Raw genomic sequence first — 20,900 nt, forward strand, 5'->3', positions numbered from 1 at the left:
TTCCCAAAAACATGTTAAATTTCATTTCTATGTGCTTTTATTTGTTCATTCATTCACTCCCTCAACAAAAATTTTTGGAGTGCATAAAATAGACCATATTTTAGATACTGGATATACATAGAAAAATTCTCATGGAACTAACATTCTGGTGGTTTATGTACCTGCATAGGCAGTGCCCTTCATACATAGGAGTGGGGGACAGTAGGAAAAAAAAATAGGTAAGATGTATACTCTTTTGGAAGGTGGTAAATGCTAAGGACAAAAATAAAGCGGGAAAAAGGGATTGGGAATGTTGGAGGTACTGCAATTTTTAGTAAGGTGGTTAGGGAAGGTCTTGCTGGAAAGGTAATGGCTGTCGATGATGTCTCTGCATAACTAAAATGTGTTTCCTTTCAAAGTCCTGGAATGCCCTAGCAGCCCCTACTGTAAGAGTGTAGGCCACTTACCCACCTCCCGCTAAAGTAAATTTGGGGGTTATCTTACCGATTTCCACCTGATAATTGTCTTGGCATTGGTCTCCCCAAAGCTCTTGGTGGAAGTGACACTACCCTCCCAGTGCCTTGGCAGATGACTTTGCATGGCAAATCCTTCTAAGTCTTGTCTTTCTTTCACCACTGTGACAGGGCTGTAGTTTGTCAAGCTTCCAACAAGCCTTGGGACTGCGCTAAAGAGCAGGTTAGCGAAAGGACCTCTGATTGCAGGCAATTTAAAAGAGCCTTTTTTGCAAGAGCCAGAAACTTTAAAAATATGCAATTAAAAATTGTATGCATGCCCAGATACCTTTTAAGGCCTTTTAGATATAACTAACCAAAAATAACTTTTCTTCCTAGGTCCCAGGCTCCTAGTGCAGGGATGTAGGAGACTAATGTCTCCCTCTTTCTCTCTCTCTCTTTTTGTTTTGGATAACATTTTTGATAGAAAAGAAACAGGGCAGGTGGAGAAGCTGTGTGTGGCAAGGACAGGGTATAAGAAGTAAGTGAAGTTAGGAGAGATGAAAGAATCTGCTCACGAAATTTGGTCTAGGCCTACTACTTGGGATAATCAGAGAAGTTTCAGTAAGTTTCTCAGTTACAGATATGTGCCTAGTAAATCCCAAAAGAAAACATTTTGGTTTATGTTCAAAATGTTATTTGTGAATGTATCAAGAAAACTCAATAAAACCTTAGGTTTCATGTTTGGAAATTATTTAGCTGTATCTCTATCTGTTAATTTAATTTATTTTGTTTATTTACTTTTTGAGATAGAGTTTTGCTCTTGTTGCCCAGGCTGGAATGCAATGCCGAGACTTGGCTCACTGCAACCTCCACCTCCTGGGTTCAAGTGATTCTCTTGCCTCGGCCTCCCAAGTAGTTGGGATTACAGGCACCCACCACCTCACCTAGCTAATTTTTTTTTTTTTTTTTTTAAGTAGAGATGGGGTTTTACCATATTGCCCAGTTCAGTCTCAAATTCCTGACCTCAGGTGGTCCATCTGCCTTGACCACCCAAAGTGCTATGATTACAGGCATGAGCCACCATGCCCAGCCTAATATATGTTAAATAAGACAGCTGAATTTGGAGCTGTATGGCTACTGTTAGTAACTACTTTAGGATTTTGGGGTTGTTTGTTTTGTTTGGTTTGGTTTGGTTGTTTTTTGGTTTGTGTTTTTCGTTTCTTTCCTTCTTTTTCTTCCTTTCCTTCTTTTTCTTCCTTTCCTTCTTTTTCTTCCTTTCTTCCTTCCTTCCTTCCCTTCCTTCCCTTCCTTCCCTTTCTTCCTTTGAGTCTTTCTCTGTCGCCCAGGCTGGAGTGTAATGGTGCCATCTTGGCTCACTTCAACCTCCACCTCCTGGGTTCAAGCAATTCTTCTGCCTCAGCCTCCTGAGTAGCTGGGATTACAGTCACCCGCCACCATGCCCAGCTAAGTTTTGTATTTTTAGTAGAGACAAGATTTCACCATGTTGGCCAGGCTGGTCTTGAATTCCTGATTTTGTGATCTGCCCACCTCGGCCTCCCAGAGTGCTGGGATTACATGAGCCAGTTTGTGTATTTTAAACAAATATCTAAAGCTTGTTATAAACACTAAATCTTAGCCGTGGACATGTGTTGGCTGTTTTACAAATTTAATAACAGGTGCAAATTAATAGGAAAAAATCAATTGAATTTAGAATTCAATTCAAAGTGATGACCCTTAATTTTGAAAATAGTCATTCTACATTTTTGTCGAATTATTATTTGTGTCCATACTATGTTTTCTGGTATTATCTGTGCATTTTCAGCCTGGATATTCTGTTTGATTAAAACTAAAGGTTTTACTGCTCAGTTGGTTTTTCAAGTAGAAGCCAGGCCCAAAGCAGCACATTGGAAGCCATATTGCAAAATACAAAATAAAACAGAACAAAAGACATAAAACAGACCAATTCCATTTTCTGTGAAGGAGCTTATGACAGCTCAATTCCTGTCAAACTGCATGAATGGAAACCAAGAAGTGTGTCACCTGACAGGGTCTAATGTCATCCCTCTCTTGTATTTTCTTTTAGACCCTGTAGTTGACATACCTCTCTCCTTCAACAGTGGGGCCTAGGAACATCCTTATTCCTGAAATTAAGAGAGAACTTTCTTAAGATGCTATGTGCCCAAAGGCTCTAGGGCATAAGCTTGAAGAATGATATATATGTTGTCTCAAATCTTGTTTAATTCTCCTTTTCACCGATGGTGACATTCCTTATGCTTTTCTTACTTTAATGCAGGCAAACCCTTTTTTACACGAAACCCTTCTGAGTTGAAAGGCAAGTTCATTCACACGAAGCTGCGGAAAAGCAGTCGTGGCTTTGGCTTCACGGTGGTTGGAGGGGATGAACCTGATGAGTTTCTCCAGATCAAGAGCTTGGTCCTAGATGGTCCTGCTGCATTGGATGGCAAGATGGAAACAGGTAGCGTCCACATGGCCTTAGTGTGTTCTGTGTGGTAAGACTCCAACCCAGAACATAAACGTGTACAATCATGATGTTTGGTTTGAGCAAGACCAAACAGTGTCATGATTGCACATGCTTATACCTTAGAACACCTTGAGAATGAGCCAGATCTCCACATTATATAAATCCATCCCTTGGGACAGATTAAAACCTGCGAAATTATTTTAACTTTGGGAAACTGTCTGAGTACAAAAACAGTAATTTATTAAAACTGTAGATCCCCATTTGAATAAATGAATTCGAAGCTTGGATTTGTGCAGTGAGTTTTTTTTTTTTTTTTTGAGAAAGCTCCAGTGTTTCTCTCAGTGATTATTTTATTCTTATTAGCGGGGAAGACACTAGGTGCTGAAAAAATAGAAGCAGTCTGTGCCCTATAGTATCACACCCACGTGCAGTTTCAGTTCAGCTTTATATTAGTGGAATATGTTATAATACTGATGACAATTTTCTGGGTGCTTTTTTTAACCTCCACACTCTTCTCTTCTACAGGGGATGTGATTGTCAGTGTGAATGACACCTGTGTTTTGGGACACACACATGCTCAAGTTGTGAAGATCTTCCAGTCTATCCCCATTGGTGCCAGTGTGGACCTTGAGCTCTGCCGAGGTTATCCATTGCCTTTTGATCCAGATGACCCCAATACAAGTTTAGTGACCTCGGTAGCCATTTTGGATAAAGAGCCAATTATTGTGAATGGGCAAGAGACCTATGATTCACCAGCTAGCCACAGTAGCAAAACAGGCAAAGTCAATGGCATGAAGGATGCCAGGCCAAGCAGCCCAGCGGACGTGGCTTCAAGTAGTTCTCATGGTTATCCTAATGACACTGTTTCTTTGGCTTCCTCCATAGCCACTCAGCCAGAACTCATAACTGTTCATATCGTCAAAGGGCCAATGGGCTTTGGTTTTACTATTGCAGACAGTCCTGGTGGGGGTGGCCAAAGAGTGAAACAGATTGTTGACAGCCCAAGGTGCCGAGGCCTGAAAGAAGGGGATCTCATAGTGGAAGTTAATAAGAAGAATGTGCAGGCTCTAACTCACAACCAAGTGGTGGATATGCTGGTTGAGTGTCCTAAGGGGAGTGAGGTCACATTGTTGGTGCAACGAGGAGGTAAGTAGGTTTGTTTTGTTCTTTGAATTTTTTTTTTTTAATTACAGATTCGTTGCTTAGCTCACTCATCTTCAGATTACCACGGGGACTTTTTAAATGTGTATTCCTTTAAGTTCATTTTTATTTAAATGTTTCAAAATACCTACTGATTTCTTCAAATGCTAACCCCTTTCATGTAAAAATTATGGTTTATATATTATGATAGACATATGCTGTTAGAGTGATACTTTAAAACAGATTGAGCCTTTTTAAAACATTAAGATTTAAAAACCTAAGTTGGACGTAGTGATATCCACCTGTAGTCCTGGCTGTTTGAGAGGCTGAGGTGCAAAGATCACTTGAGCCCAGGCATTTGAGTCCAGACTGTTCTCCCGAACTTGGCCAAATAGTCTGCCAAATGTGACTGTGGTCACTCCTCCAAACGTGTCTCACGTTTCTCTTCTCCATCGGATGGTGCTTTAGCCATATTGGCTGCTTTTCTGGAGCTCCTTTAATGCTTGAAAGCCTTTTCTTGCCTCAGGGCCTTTGCACCTACTGTTCCCTATGCCTGGAATGCTCCTTTCCCAGCTCTTCCCAGCTGGCGCAGTCTCATTCAGGTCTCCTTCTGGAAGAGGACTTTTCCCATCACTTTATCTAAAGTAGCTCCCAACACTTCCATTTAATCTTTATCACATTTCTTCATAACCTTGATCATCATCACTCTTTTTAGCACAAGGCGTTATTTCATGCATTTATTATTATTTTTCATTTTTTCTCTTTCATTAGAATATAAAGCTTCATAAAGCCAGGGCCCATGTGTGCACGTAGACAGCTGTTATCCCCAATATTTAACACAACACCTGACTCCTTTTAGGTATTTATGAATGAATAGGTATTGAATAAGGGAATAGGTATGTGATTATTTCTATTTGGCAGAAACAAGAGGTCTGCTAATTATACTAAACACTTCCTTCCACATGCTCACATTTTAATAAAGTAGTTTAGGATCTCAGAGATCTGAGTTATTCTAAATTTCAAGGTGTTAAGCTTCTTCCTTTCTCTTTGACCCAACATCCCACACTCTGCCTCATCAGAAAACCCAGGACCTTACACTGAGCAATATTTTCCACCATATTGAAATGTCTTGCTCCTATAATATATACATATATGTGATTAGTCATGACTGATAGTGTCACACTATGGACCTGAGAATGGCTGTTCTCCTGATCCTTGCCACCATTTGTTTCATGCACAATATATGCAGGCCTTCTGAAAAGAGATCAAGAACCAGACTTTGGTTTTCTTTTGGTTTGCTGCAACAGAGGAGCTCATTTGTGTTACAGCAGCCAGATTCTCATGTTTTCATGAAGCCGTGTGTTCTGCGATCAAAATGGCTGGGATCATTTGAAGGAAACCCACAATACGGAGCAGGTGTCTATAGGAATTGAAATGCACAGTGAGCCTGGCTTAGGCAGTTGTAAAAGGCATTGTGCAAATTTTATTTTTAAAAATATCATTTCTAGTAACCAATTTTCAAGTCTCTTCTTGTACCTAGATCACTTGACCGCCCAGAGAATTGGTTTTTAACACTAGCCAAGATGTATGTAGTAGAAAATGACTTGAGTGTAAGAACGATTATGACAATAGTGATGATAGTGATGATGAAACCTGGCCCTTATAGATGAATCAGTGATACATAAAGCACTTTCACACCTGCATGTGCCTCTCCTCTGATCTTTGTCACTTCCCTGTGAGGTAGGAAGCCACCATCCCACAGTAGTTCAGAGCTGTTCACCCTGGCTCTGTGGTTTTCGGTTCTGTGTTCTGCCCTACTTACCTGAGTAACACTGAGTTTTGTATAATTGCTTAATACTGTGACTGTTAACCTGGAAACTTTCAAATAGTTCTTGGTACATCAGGTGCACTTCTGATTCAGCCACTGCTCATTTGACAGACACAGACCACCTTGTTCTCCTAACTCATCTATCTGCTTTCTCATTTCTGTTATGGATATGCTAAGTTTTTCTACCCCATTAGATTCACTTCTAAGGAGACCAAACATAAAATCTCATTATAGCCAAGTAACTTATTAGAACCATATTGTAATGAATTTGCCTAAGCCAGCAAACAACTGATTATGGAAACATACTCCTTGATTTTATATTTCATTTCATTTAATATTTTATTTTATATATAAAACAAAATATTTTATATAAAATATTTTAATACATATATTTTATAGAAATATATAATATATATTTATACTATATAAATAATAAATTTATATTTTAAATAATATAAACAATATCTTATATATTTATTATATATTGTAAATGATATTTTATAATATATAAATAATAAATATATATTTTATTTTATATGTATATATACACATACATACATATGTATATATTTGAGACAGGGTCTCACTTTGTCACCCAGGCTGGAGTGCAGTGTTGCCATCTCAGCTCACTGCAGCCTCAGCCTCCTAGGTTCAATTGATCTTCCTTCCTCAGGCCCCCAAGTAGCTGGGACTATAGGTGTGTGCCACTACTCCCGGCTTATTTTTGTATTTTCAGTAGAAATGATTTCACCATGTTACCCAGGCTGGTCTCGAACTCCTGCGCTCAAGGGATCCACCTGCCTCAGCCTCCCAAAGTGCTAGGATTACAGGCTTGAGCCACCACGTCTGACTATACTCCTTGATTTTAAATATGTTTGCATTCTCTCTTCTTAATTCCCAATGCCATCTTCTTATTAATGCTGTTACATTCTATAACATTTATATGAAACAATTCAGAATGTATTGTCATATTCATCAACATCTACATAGTTTATTTCAGAACATGAGTAATTTAAAATCACTGTGACATCAGCAGTCTTTAAAATACACCATATGTCTTGTGTTTGATTTATGTATAGGATAGAAAGTTTGTACATCTGCAGTTGGCAGGCTAGCACCAGCTACTATTAATCTTTCTGTAAAGCATATAAATATATTTGTTTCTGCCATATATTAGTTGCTTGAATCGGGACTGACATTTAATCATCTGTCCTATATAGTGGAGGTATAATGAGAAGGCCTGGTGAAGGTACGAGACAGCAGCTAAGTTGAATGAGAAAGTAAATGGCCACTTCACGGATTCTTTCTCATGAATCTAATTTTTTTTGTAATTGCTAATTAGAAGACTGATAAACTTATTTACACTGTTCGTAAGTCCCAGGAATTCCTGTCGTGAGGTTGTAGCTTTCTATGCTTTAAAGAACGAGCCGTTTTTACTTTGGGGCAGAACTGGCTGCTATGTTTGTAGCATCTATTTTAATTCCTAACCTCTAGTTCTCATTTTTGATATTTGTTTTTGTCAAGATCCAATACATTTCATTTTTAGCATTTTTAGTCCATTCCTAGAAATCAAGCTAAAGGTTGAAATATCATTTGTAAATTTCTAGGATCAGACAGTTTCCCGAGTCAGGCTTAGAGCTGCTGTGGGGTGCTCATCCACACTCCCAGCTAGCCAGGACCAGTCTTCATTTGTTTACAAATCTTCTCTGTATCATCATCATCTCCCTGCCTGCCAGTCAGTCTCTCAGGTTTTTAAAGGGCAGCTCCTTCCTGTGCCTGGTTCCCCTCCTCTCATTATGTATCCTTACCTCTCCCTCTGCTGTCCAGTCAGGAACGTGTTTTTTACCGTTTTTGAACACAGCATTTGCATCTACATTCAGAAATCCTGTCACCTGATGCCAGTGTGCACCTAGAGACTTCTTTGAAGTGTTTAGAAAATCAAACTAGAAGGTAATTACCAAATAGTTTGTGGTTTTTTTTTTTCCAATTTGTCAAAGCTATCAAATTTATCCCATGAAGATTTTTTACTTTTTTAAAAAAGGGCTTATGTAGATAACATAATTACCTCTGCCCCTCTCTGTCAAATATTTTGGATATTCAGCCTATTCACACCTATCAGTAGGTGTGACACTCTTTAAGATGTAATTTCATGTTGAGTCACAATACTCTGTTTCAAGAAAAGATTTGGCAGCACTGTATGCAGGTGAAGAACCTATGTTTTACTTTTGAGAGAAGGCATCTATTAAAAAGAAAGCTGAGCTTGGGGTGCCAGGAGCTGACCTTGAGTACAAACTCTGCCCTTAAGCTGCTGTATATACTTGAGAAGGCTGCTCTTCTACTCTGAAACTTATTTTTTTTAATCTAAAAAATGAATGTTTTGAGCTAGAGAATCTTTCAGGCACTCCATTGTGGCTCAAATTTTATGCCAGGAATGAACTTACTGTTGTATAGAGGAAAGACCACAGGACTATGGAGCCAGAGGATGTAAGTTTAAATCCTGGCTCCTGCTTTAATCACACTGTGAGTTTAGGCATGTCACTTGCCTTCTCCGAACTTAGTTAGACTTCTGAAAAAAAATGGAAATATAATACCTGCCATGCATAGTCATGACGTACATAGATTAAGTAAGGTTAGCATTTGTGCCAGTTCTTGACATAGTAGTCATCACATAATAAAGCCAGGGTGTTACACTGATATTGCCTAATAGTAGCAATTGAGTGAGGAAGGATTTGTATTTTATTTTTTATAAAAAATTCTAGCTGGGCCATACAGATTGTTAGTCTCAGTGTGTGAGTTCAGACATCTTCCATTGGTAGTTTTTTTTTTTTTTTTTCTCTTGATATAGGGTCTTGCTCTGTTGCCCAGGCTGGAGTACATGATCATGCTCCATGACATCCTCAAATTCCTGGGCTCAACCAATCCCCCTGCCTTAGCCTCCTGAATAGCTAGGACTACAGGCATGTGCTACTATGCATGGCTAATCTTTTTTTTTAAATTGTTTTGTAGAGGCAGGGTCTCACTGTGTTGCCCAGGCTCCACCGCTGATTCTGATGTACAACCAGAGTTGCAAACAATGTTAGGCTTCTGCCTCCACGGTCCCTTTTAGTGTTGATTCTGTGACCTGTAAGGCAGGTGAAAATAAGTTTAGAAAGCTTATTTTAATATTTTAATTTCTGAATAACGTTTATGTTTTAAAGTCTGTTTTATAAGTGACAGATTTGTCAGTCTTTCCAAAGGTCCATTTCAGCTTCCACATTCTACATTTTTCTACTTCAGAGGAGAACAGAAGGGGGGACTTGCTATTGGAGATGCTCATTTAGAGCAACATCTCCCACCAGCTTTTGCTGATCACAACAGTAATGGAAGTGATATTTTCCTTTCTAGTTTGCACAAACCATATACTGAATACTTTTGTCAGGCCACTAAGTAATTTCAGGGTCTGATTATAAAGTCATGAAATGTTAAAATTCCTAGAGGGCAGTAATGTGTTTGACTCTTCCTCTTGTGTCCCTGGCACTTCCTGGGGAACCTGGTAAGTGATAAGGTCTCAGTAAATAATAACTGAATAAATTTAACTTGATCCACCAATCACAGTAGAAGATTAATCCTCTGCTTGGTAAGCACATTTCATAACTCCAGAAAAATAATGAGAGTTAAAAGGCAAAACTTAGATACGAAAATGTTGGTAGTGATGATAGTGAGAATGTTACTACTGTGATTTCCTGAGTACTTACTATGTTCCAGCTATGTTACCGTGATACATGCAATACACATAACATGCATTCATGCACACACATATGCACAAGAAGGTAAAGAAAACCTTTCAAGACTTCATTTTTGCCACCACATTGAAACTGCCACCAATTTGCAGTGTGATGCTGGGTCGGATCCTTGTGAAATGAAGGCAGTGATTATCAGCTTCTATGCTAGGAGAAAATACAAGAAAAAATTCTTTTTGTTTTAGATGTTGAAACCTCACAGCTAAATGTGGTATAAATTAGCATAAAACAAAGGAGGAAATTCTGTTTAAGTTGGGAAAACCTGCATAAGATTTGTTGAAAACAATAAATGTGTCTACAGTGTTCCAGGCATGCTTCTAGACATTTTACATAGTGTAATTCATAAGAGTCCTCTTAAGTAAGTACAATCTTAGCTCCATTTGGAGAAGAGGAAGCTGAGGCCCAGCAAGTTTCTGTGATTTACCCAGATTAGCTGGTTAGTGGCAAAGCAAGGATTGGAACCTAGAAATTCTGGCTCCAGGCAGTTCTTAACCACTCTACTAAAGAGCCTCCTGCTTTACAGGCAAGAAATTGCTCCAGTGCCATAACTGTTGAAGACTGTCTCTTATGCGTAAAGAAATGAATAAAGTATGAAGTCTGTGGGCAAAGTGATGTCTGTAAATTCTTTTTTTTTTTTTTTTTTTTTGAGATGGAGTTTTGCTCTTGTTACCCAGGCTCGAGTGCAATGGCGCGATCTCGGCTCACCACAACCTCCGTCTCCTGGGTTCAAGCAATTCTCCTGCCTCAGCCTCCCGAGTAGCTGGGACTACAGGCGTGCGCCACCATGCCCAGCTAATTTTTGTATTTTTAGTAGAGACAGGGTTTCACCATGTTGACCAGGATGGTTTCGATCTCTTGACCTCATGATCCACCCGTCTCGGCCTCCCAAAGTGCTGGGATTATAGGCATGAGCCACTGCGCCCGACCCTGTCTCTAAATTCTTATCAAAATTTACTGATGATGTTTAGTTCTTAATTCATCATCAATCCAAACAGAAAGCAGTGTCTAATCTCATAATCTAAGTGCATCGTTAGCATTAGTTCTGTATGTGTGTGTGCACGTGTGTGTGTGTGTGTGTGTGTGCGTGCGTGCATGTGTTCCTGAAATGATACAAAACCAATATAATTAGAACCACAGTGAGGCATGCACAGAGAGTTAAACCCAGGTGATCAGGTACTTCTGCTCTTTGCCCTCTGGTCTTGGACTAGAGAATGAATTGTACATTGTACTGCTTAAATGCTTGACTGCCACAATGTCTGAAACTGAGCTGTAGGGCCCCAGAAATGGGAATTCAGGTTGTGTTTAGAGTGATATCTTAATAATGTTGGAGTCTTATATGTTCCCATCAGCAAATACTGCCAGTTCTTCCTTCTGAGTGTACTCAGACTTGGTTTACATCTCACCCCTTCCCTGGCCTCTACCACCCATCGTAGGGCACCTGGCCTTGCAGTGGCCTCGCAACAGGTCTCAGTGCTTCCTCCAATTCACCCCCCAGCTACAATGCTTTAAACTACATTGGATCAAGGCAGCCTCATGTCAGAATAGCTTCCCATCATTAAGCGTGAACTCCAAAGCCCTGTGTCAGGGCCCTAGCACTTACTTCTCCCCCTGTGTGTATTTTGCTTCTCCCAGGTAGCCACAGGACCTCTTCACTCACATCCTTCAGACCGTGGCTCAGAGGTTATTTCATTCCCTTTCATCTGAGAAGTCTGCTCTAACCATTCCTCATAAATCAAGCAGCATCTCCTACGATTATCGTCTGCTCTCGTGATCTTTCTTATGTACTATACCTACCTGTGATCCCCATGAGAGAAGGGACTTGGTTGCAATCACCACTTTATCCCTGCTGCCTAAAACGGTGCCTAGCCCATTATAGGTATTCAGAAAATCATCTGCATTGAATGAAAAGATGAGTTAATGCCAGCCCCTTTGTTTTCCTAAGTGCAATCCCCCAGAGAACTTTCTGAGATGTGAGCATTATCCTGATAGCTGAGGAAATGGGCAGCAGGAGACTGACCACTCCCTAGTCACACAGCTAAAAGGTAACAGCCTGACTCTGAACCCACATCTGTTTGCTTGCAATAGCTGTGTGCTCTGTTCACAGGCCACCCTAAACAACTAGTAGATGCATTGTTTATTGTGTCCATAGGCCAAGATATGGGAGCTTCATGCCAGTGAATCATGTTGGCTCCAAAGCCTGTTCTTCTGCATCTTGTAAAGTAGCCACTATCTCACGATTAAAAGTACATAAGATTTAAATTTCAGTTTCTCATTCCATCTGGCCACACTTCAAGAGCTCAATAGCCACATGTGGCGAGTGGCTACTGTACTAGACAGTGTAGGTAGGGAACATTTCCACCATTTCAGGAAGGCTGTTATACAGCACAGTTCTAGAGCTTTTAAGTATTTCACTCTTGGAAGTGAGAGACTGAATATCCTTTCTTTTACCCTTTCTTTTGTTTTTATACATTTGAATAGAAAAAAAATGTGGAACTGAAGGCACCTTCATGGTTAATAGATTTCTTTTTATGCAGGTAGTAATAAACATAGGTCCTGTTTATTACATTATTTCCATGTTTAGTCACTGCTCCGAGTTCTTCATATGTGTTAACTGGATGTTAGGGAATGCAAGGACTCAGAAGATTTAAGACTTGTAAAGTATAAGTGCTTGGAGGCAGTCTCCAATTTCTCAATTCTGGCATGGTGTCATCAAGTTTATAAGCAGATTACAGGACCTCCACCTGGCCGGGAAGCAGCTCAGCTTTTATATTAGACTGATGTTATTTGAGGAGCTTAAATTAAATTATTTCATAAAGTACCTTTAATCCAAAAAATGGGAGAAACTTCAAAACATAGGAAAAACTCAACTAAAATTATTACATATCAAATATGTATAATCTGTCATGTGAGCTATCAGCAAGTTATAATTTGTCAGAAGTCTATTTTAAAAGGAAGACTTTGAAGTCTCCTTGGTGTGTTTATCTGATTCATTGATTCATTACCTCAAACTAATTGACCTCACTCACTACTTATCTGTGGCACTTCTATTTTCTAATAATTTTGTAAGTTGAGTTCTCTTGTCACATCCAACATGCTGCCTAACATCTTCATAGATGTTAAGAGTTGTTCAAGTTAAAATTAGCAAATTTCCTGGCACTTTCACCATGCTAAACAGGATGGCATTCCAATTTGGTATTAAAGGAGCCTTCTGGCCTTTTTTACAATGCAGTTTTAAGTTACTATTTTGATTTATTGCCATGGTTTAAAGTTATCAAGGATTTTATTTGAGAATTCTTTGTAGACTGATAGGTCACATTTATATTTGAAAAGACTTATAGCAAGAGATGAGATAAATGTAAAAAGGTTTCTATTTTGATTCTTTCATTATGTAATACATAAAAATTATCCCTCACTTTCACATCTTTAGGAACTCTGGTTTCTTTATGGATTTTTGATCTTATGGTTTTTAAACTTAAGTAAGCTTTACTTATTTAACATTTGTATGCAACTCAGACTTTATGGGATGATTTCAGTTATATTTCTGTTATATTCATAATGCAAAGTGGTTGGCACAGCTAAAACTTTTACTTTTTGTTCTACAAGGCAATGTCTCATTCTCCTTGAAGGTAAACTTAATGCATTGAGTTACTTACTTATATGCATTATTTATTACAAATGTGTTCATGTGTGATTTATAATTCTCATTAAGGTGTGGTGGCATCCCTTCCCCTTTCTGGAAGAGTGGTAGAATTTCATTCCCTTGGCTGGCATGCTGTAGAATTATTATTCTGTGCTTTTATTTAAGTGCTGAATTTGAATATAAAGAAGTTGCTTTGTTGTCTCTTTTGGGGGGACAAATTCATTAACATCATGTGCTTGTCACTGTCTAAGCACTGGGAATAGGGCAGCATCATCTGCAAATGAAACAAACAGGCTCCTGATTTCATGAGGCTTTTATTCTAGGGGAATGTGAGAAAGGGCAAAAATAAACAAATGAACAAGATCTTGTCAGCCAAAGAAAAGTGCTGTGAAGCATACTGGACCAGGTAAAGTGAACAGGTGCGGCAGGCCCAGTGGTGAGGGGGCTCTTCTGGAATAGAGGTGAAACTTGAGTGTCTACAGAGAAGGTAACAGTATTTCAGCAGAAGGGGCAATTAGTACAAAGACCCCAAGAAAGAATTGGAGTGGAGATCTGTGTGCCTGGAGAAAGGGGAACGGGAGATTGGGTTGGCTGGTCAGAGACTAGAAGCCAGGACCTGGAGTTCGAATTCCATTTGCAGTGTGAAGTCCAGATTCACATGGTAAAGGGACAGGCTCTCAGTAACATGTTCGGATAGTCCCTCTGGCATATATGTGAAGAATATATTTTAGGGGAGCAGGAGTGCAAGGGGAGACCCATGAGGGCTTTTGCAGAAGTTCAAGCAAGAGTGTCAGCAGCTTGGGCTACAGGGCAGACAGTGGATCACAGCAGTGGGGGACTTGGAACACCTAAAGAATGGTCAGCAGGACTCCATAGGTTGACTGCAGAATGGGGGAGGGCGGGACACACTTTTTCTGTAAAGATCCAAAGGGTCAACATGTTAGGCTTTGTGGGCCCTACAGTCTCTGTCCCCACTACTCCACTCTGCCCTTGTATCGGGTGATATGTAAAGGAATGGGCTGGTTGTGTTCCAAGAAAACTGTATGTGGCCTATGGGCTATGTTTGCCAACCCCAACTGAAGGAAAGGAAAAGGGAGGGAGCCAAATGACCCCAGAATTTTTTACCTTGGCGGAATCTTTGCTAAGATGTGGATCCTAGGGTAGAACCAGGTAGGACTTGAGCTGTAAAATCAAGGGTTTCTTCTCACACATATTAATTGTGAAAGCCCATTTGACATTCAAATGAAACAGAAATGAGGGCAGTTGTCTGGGATCTGGGGTTTGGTGGTTGTGAGGTTAGGTCAGGAGAAATATACATTTATGGGCCATCATTGTTTCAATGAATTCTACAAACGGTGGGCTGTGACCTATTAGTCGGCTGTGAAATCACTGTATTGGGCTATACCCAGTGTTTTTCTTCGAAGTGAAATAGAAAATATCAGAGTATATCACACTCACTAAAGATAAGTCCTTTTTTTATGAAACACTTACTTTGTGTGTACACCCACACATGCATACACGCACACACACACGCACACACACACACACACACACAGTGTTTTATAAAATGGGAAATACAATTTGTAACACATTCGTGTGTGTGTGTGTGTGTGTGTGCGCGCGTGTGTGTGTATGTGTGTGCTTGTGTGAATGTGTTATAAAATGTATTCTCTTGACCAGGCATGGTGGCTCACACCTATAATCCCAGTGCTTTGGGAGGCAGAGATGGGCGGGTCACAGGGTCAGGAGTTCAAGAAGAGCCTGGCCAACATGGTGAAACCCCATCTCTACTAAAAATACAAAAATTAGTCGGGTGTGGTGGCAGGTGCCTGTAATCCCAGCTACTCAGGAGGCTGAAGCAGGAGAATCACTTGAAACCGGAACGTGGAGGTTGGAGTGAGCTGAGATCATGCCACTGCACTCCAGCCTGGGTGAAAGAGTGAAACTCTGTCTCTAAATAAATAAATAAATGTATTTCCCATTGTGGACCATAGTCATGTAAGTTTGTAAAAGACAGACTCAGAGGGTATTTAGAGCCATGGGGCTGATGAGATTACTGAGGGAAAGAGCAGGAAGGAGAGAGAAAAAGTGCAAGACAGAAAGAACCCTGAGGGACATTTCCATTCAAGGGTCAGACTGAGGAGGAGACCCCAGTAAAGATGGAACCACCAGTGCAGATACGCAAAAGAACAGGAAAGAGCCGTGTCACACAGCCCAACAGAAGACAGTATTGCAACGAGATTCTAGCAGCACTGGTGGGTCAAGAGCTGGAGCCCTGCAGGGGCAAAAATGCTGCCCGTGGCATGGCGTCCCCTGACAGCAGGACCCATGAAGTGTTGGCTGTGAATGCAATCAGCCTGGAGAGGCTGGAGAGGGGAGGAGGTGAGATAGGGATTGGGGCAAGCTGTTCAAGAAGATCGGCTCTGAAGTGGAACAAGTACTGGAAAGGGATGTGGCGTCAAAGGAGAGGGCTTTGGGCTTTGTTTTTTTTTTTTTTTTTTGAAGATGGGAGATACCATAGCGTTCTTGTGTAAGGATAGGGATGACTCAAAAGACAGGGAGAAAGAAATGATTGGAGGAGAAAGGAGGATTCATTGCCCTCCCTCTTTGCAGGCGTGAAGTCATTAAGAAGGGGAAGAAGATGGGATGCAACATAGGCGAGAAGGGGTAGGTGTTGGGTCAGTCTGTGTAAATTGTGCAGACAGTGGAATGAGATTTGATCATTCTTTTTGCCCCTAAAAGTAAATTATTGAAATTTCTATTTAGTTGAGAAATAACTATTTAATTTCATAGTCCCAATAATAATAGTGACAAGCCTCTTTCCATTTGACCTATTCTTGTTCTTCATGAAGAATTGAGGATATTATTTTCACACAGCTCTGAAATAAGGAGAAAATAGTACTCACAGTCTAGTTATGGAGGCAAGACTAACAAGTGAGCTTTACCAGCAGTAACATATAGTCTGAGTCTGTGCTGTACATATTTGGATAAGAGGTAGGGGGCAGGGGACGGACAACAGAGTCCACTTGAACTGGAGCAGAGTGCCCCAGCCTCTATATTTTGTTATTTTGGGCCAGACAGTTATTTGTTGTAGGAATCCCTCCTGTGAATTGCAGGATCTTTAACAGCATCCCTGGTCTCTACTGAGACTGGTCACATACCTGCCCCTTTCTCTAATGGTGACAGTCAAAAACATCTCCAGACATTGAAGTTGTCCCCTGAGGGGCAAAATTGCCCTCTGCTAAGAATGTCTGGACTAAAGCAGTGCTTTGAAATCTGGGAAGGATTTAAAGTTACCAGCTTGTCCATGTGCAGTATTTGACATGACCCACTCATGTATTTTTTATCAATCTTTACAAAAAATATTTTCAAACCCAAATGCATTTAGCTGGAACCCACAATTCCAGTTTCTCCCTGGCCTACTATTTCTTAAATCTGTCTTTAATCTTGCCCGCTATGTGCCTGTGGCCCACAGGGCAACTGAGTTTAAGACCCAAAGATAGCATACATAAAGACACCAAGAAAGGCAAGGCTATCATGCTTGAATGCGCAGGCCTGTTGTGGATCCATTTCCTAGGAATTTCTTTTCACCATCATCTCAAAATCCCAGTAACTGGCAACTTTTTTTTTCTTTTTGATTTAATTTATGCTTTAAAAAAACAGCTATCAGACATTTTCCCTCTAACTTTAGAGTTTGTTTCCTACCCTTCCTTTGGTTCCGTGTGAAAATTAACGTACTAATTGTCAGCAACTTTAGATGATGTTTCCCATTTGAAAAGTCTTTGCTATGAGGAATATTATTATGACAGAGTCTTCCTTCCCTTATATGTTTCTTTTCCCAACCTTTAAGTTCAGGAGTACATGTGCAGGATGTGCCGGTTCATTACATAGGTAAACATATGCCATAGTGGTTTGCTACAGATCATCCCATCACCCAGGTATAAAGCCCAGGATCCATTAGCTATTCTTCCTGATGCTCTCACTACACCTGCCGCCCTCCGACAGGCTCCAGTGTGTGTTGTCTCCCCGCCCCCTCCCCCACCGCCTCACTTATATCAGTTTTGTAGCCTCACTTTGTTGAACTTCTCTTTATTGCAAGTGGTATCATCCTGCTTCTATTAGAAACGTTTTCAGCTCTGAGCATTTCAAAACCGATCTGAGGCAGAGAGTTTACCTTGTGTAAAACGTTCCCATCTTCCTTCATTTCCCTCAAATGAAATCACACGTTCTTTACCACCATCTGGAGGGAAGTGTTTGCCATGGGGCTTACTGAGTCTATCTTTGCAGTGTCACCTGTAAAGTTAAAAATGTTTGCCAACATTTACCTTACCTGGTATTTCCATTTTTTTTTGTATTTCTGTTTAAATATTAATCATGTCCCCTATTTGTGAACACAGTCCTTTTTGGTTTAAACATCTTGGTGGAGAATCTTAATGTCTTCAAAAATAGCATGGGCCCTTAGGAGTAAAACATTGCCATTGGCAACATGGAAAAAATGCCCTTTTTTATGTGCCAAGTTGTTACCTGGGCTTATTTCAGACTCTTTTTAATAGTGTTTCTTTTGGCATTTCTAATGTTCTCAATGTTTTTGGTTCCTCACCATATGCAATAAGTGTCATTCAGTCATCCATTCATTCAACAAACTTTAGCATTGTGCTATTTTCTCATTATAGAGAAGTGCCATGAAGGAAACATCTAAAATACAGTGTGGTTAATCATAGCTTCCCCATTGTCTCATGCCTAATCTTTTTCTAGAAATCTCATTTAGTGTATCACCTTTGTCATGAAAAATTCTAATATACCCTTTTTGTGATCTTTGTTTTTGAGGCCAGGTGGTTTAAAGGTCCTTTTACACTGTATCATAGAGTAGCAGTCAAAATAACTAGTAAGCTGCAACGTGGACCAATTATGACTTTGTGATGGCGGGACTTTGATTTCTTTCCCTAGCAGTGGCTATCAATTCTACCCATTCAGCAACCTGAGTTTTTAATTAGGCTTTTATTTCTGCAGTTAGCGTGCAAAGGGGGTCTTGGCATGATGAACCTGTGTTAAGAGCTGTGTTTTAAAAAGCTTTCTTATAGTTTCATAAACACAAATCAGTTTTTAAAAATCACTTGGAGGTAGTTGGAATTAGGTCTGCATGCATCTTACATATTTTTGTTGTTTCTAAATTTAAAAATGACTTAGATTCTCTGTAGTTACTTTTGCCATAGATACCACTTACCAAAGTAGCAGATGATCGCATCGAAAAAATAACAGCACTGCCCCTGAATTAATGGGATTCTATGTTTATGTAGTTTGTCTGCATCTGCAAAGCAACTTTCACTTAGACTTTGGCAACTGAAGGAGGAAGAGAAGGCTGTTTTAAAACCTGGCACTAGTTGCCGGCAGCAGCCCCCTCCCCTGAGTTTTAACAACCAATAATGTCTTCAGATAAGACCAAATGTCCATTAAGGAGCAAAATTAGATGTGCTTGAGAACCACTGCTTTACCCTCTTCAATACCCATTTGCTTTTGCTTGTTATAAATGCTGTGTTCTGTTTTTTGTATACAAATGAAATCCACTTCTGGGTTATTTTTTGTTGAATGTGGATAGAAGAAATTTTGTTGGAGAATTCCTCACTTCTTCTTAGTGTTGCCTCTACATCTACTCAGTAATGGAGTGGCAGTGTAGCCAGCTGTGAGGATCCCCCAGCACAATTTCTGCTATCAGCCAGCAGTGCAGCCTGAGCCAGCCCTGGGCTATGTCTGTGGGCCTCCAGATTATCATCTGAAGTATGGGTAGAACTGCACCCTTCTCAGCACTGTCATGAGGATGGAATAAGACGAGGTCTTGTCACACCTTCAGTGCTGCCTTGTCTGATGGAGAGTTTCTTATTTTCTGACCCCTTGCTCTGTCACATTGAATTGGGTTTCAGGAAGAAGAGGTGGAAGAGAGGCCGAAGCAGACCTACTGTTTTCAGCCTTTGACTTAGTTGTCTGGAGTAGAGAAGAGATTAGGGAAGGTGAAAAGGAAGAGCCTGGAGAGGGCAGGTGGTAGGAGATGTATTCCTTTTGGTCTGTGACAACATGTTTTTTCAGTAAACAAATGAGAAAAACCAGGATGGAGTAGTAGGTGTTTCACAAAGTGAAGACTGTCCAATATGAAAGGTTCTCTTTTATAGGTAATGTTCTTCCTCTTTTATTTTTCTTATGAAAAGATTGTTGTCATTTATCTCTTCCTTTTTAATATTCTTAGTTCTTAGTTTGCAGAAGAAAGAATTGGCAACTTAGGATCCATTGCTCAGTTCTATGTTGTCAAAATCTGCTGGCTTATGAAATGTAAAGTCTAGGAATCACTGCTCTAGGGAAAGGCCCACAGGAGGTTGAGAACAGAACAGAACAGGACACAAAAACAGAGCCGCTGAAGTAATGCATGAGTGGGGCTCTGGCATCCAAACCTCAGGGAGAGCAATGGGAGCTCCCCTCTTTGTTTTATCATTGCTTCCCCCATCTCTTCATTCAAGAAGAAAGAGTTCGCATTCAAGGCCAGGGTTACATTTGTCACTCATGTAATACAACATTTATGGTCACACCCTTTTATGAAGCTCTTTTGTTCTATATAAGTTATTGGAGTAACCCAGAGAAGTGAAATCCAAAGGAAAGACAAAAATTGTATGAACTGAGCACATTCCGTGTTGTCAGGAGCGCCCCAAAACATCCATGGCTGGTTTCTTGTATGTAGAAAGCAGTCTCAGAAACTTTATGACAGCTTTAAAGAATTCATTTCAAGTTGTGTTTGCTTGCATTAAGATCACCATCTGCATTGACGCTAAGCCTGATTAGAGCTTCATTTACCAAAAAACAAATAAACAATAGGAAACAGCCAGAATCAGACAAGAGAGAAAGCAAAAGGATTTAGCATTTATTTTCCACAGTGAGAAACTTGTTGACTTAAATGCTTACTGGGTCAGCATGTATTTCATTTCCATTTTACTTACTCTTCCCTGCCATAAATGCAATGCTCTGTTATACATCTTGTTCTCAGCTAAAGCATTTCATTAAAGGGCCTCACAGTTCTTGCATTTTCCTGTATCTCCAACGTACTTGACCTATAAAAGTTACCTCTAATTGAGGCTCGCCCTGACTGGGATGGTGTGTGGGTTGGGGTGTATGTGGGTGAAACTGATTCCTGTACTCAGCCTTTAGGCAAACCAATTGGTACAGTGAGCATTGCCTCACTGAAACCTGAAATAGCTGAACAAAGCCCAAGTGTCTCCTGCCCCTCATAGCTATATTGGGCAGCAATTCATTAGAAATTGTCATAGTCAAGGAAACAGCGTTTTTCCTTCTAAGTCACATAATCACTTAGACCAGTTCAGATACTGTTTCAGCAAGAGGATTTTTGAAGACATTTAATATCTCCATGGGAGATGAATGGTGCTGCTCACTGTATGTCCTTGCTCTTTGGAAGATCCTGACCCCTCACTAAATGGCTTCTTTAGGTCTGACTTGCAGACACTTTGAATAATGCAGAACTTGAAGCCTGATCACTGTGCTATTATAACCATGACCTATGTTTTCTGAGGCTTATATGATTTCTTAAATTTAAAATATT

At 40.1% G+C, this 20,900-nt stretch overlaps 1 protein-coding gene and 1 long non-coding RNA gene across 25 annotated transcripts in view; both read left to right on the forward strand.

Annotated features, from left to right (window-relative positions):
• The window catches only part of MAGI1 (membrane associated guanylate kinase, WW and PDZ domain containing 1), a 678,927-nt gene that overhangs the window by 598,098 nt on the left and 59,929 nt on the right, over positions 1-20,900 (forward strand). For all 24 annotated transcript variants that reach the window (XM_037733929.1, XM_037733931.1, XM_037733932.1 and 21 more), the window contains 2 exons: positions 2,728-2,910; positions 3,442-4,062. In XM_037733929.1, coding sequence (XP_037589857.1) covers positions 2,728-2,910; positions 3,442-4,062 — 804 coding nt within the window. The remainder of the gene's footprint in view (positions 1-2,727; positions 2,911-3,441; positions 4,063-20,900) is intronic.
• Positions 13,666-19,819, forward strand: LOC119469052. Its single transcript, XR_005197871.1, has 5 exons — positions 13,666-13,685; positions 15,387-15,391; positions 15,451-15,456; positions 15,517-15,530; positions 19,679-19,819. It is a non-coding gene; the product is annotated as an uncharacterized LOC119469052 (long non-coding RNA).

This window comes from Cebus imitator, unplaced genomic scaffold (assembly GCF_001604975.1).
Source record: "Cebus imitator isolate Cc_AM_T3 unplaced genomic scaffold, Cebus_imitator-1.0 Scaffold556, whole genome shotgun sequence".
Taxonomy (NCBI): Eukaryota; Metazoa; Chordata; class Mammalia; order Primates; family Cebidae; genus Cebus; species Cebus imitator.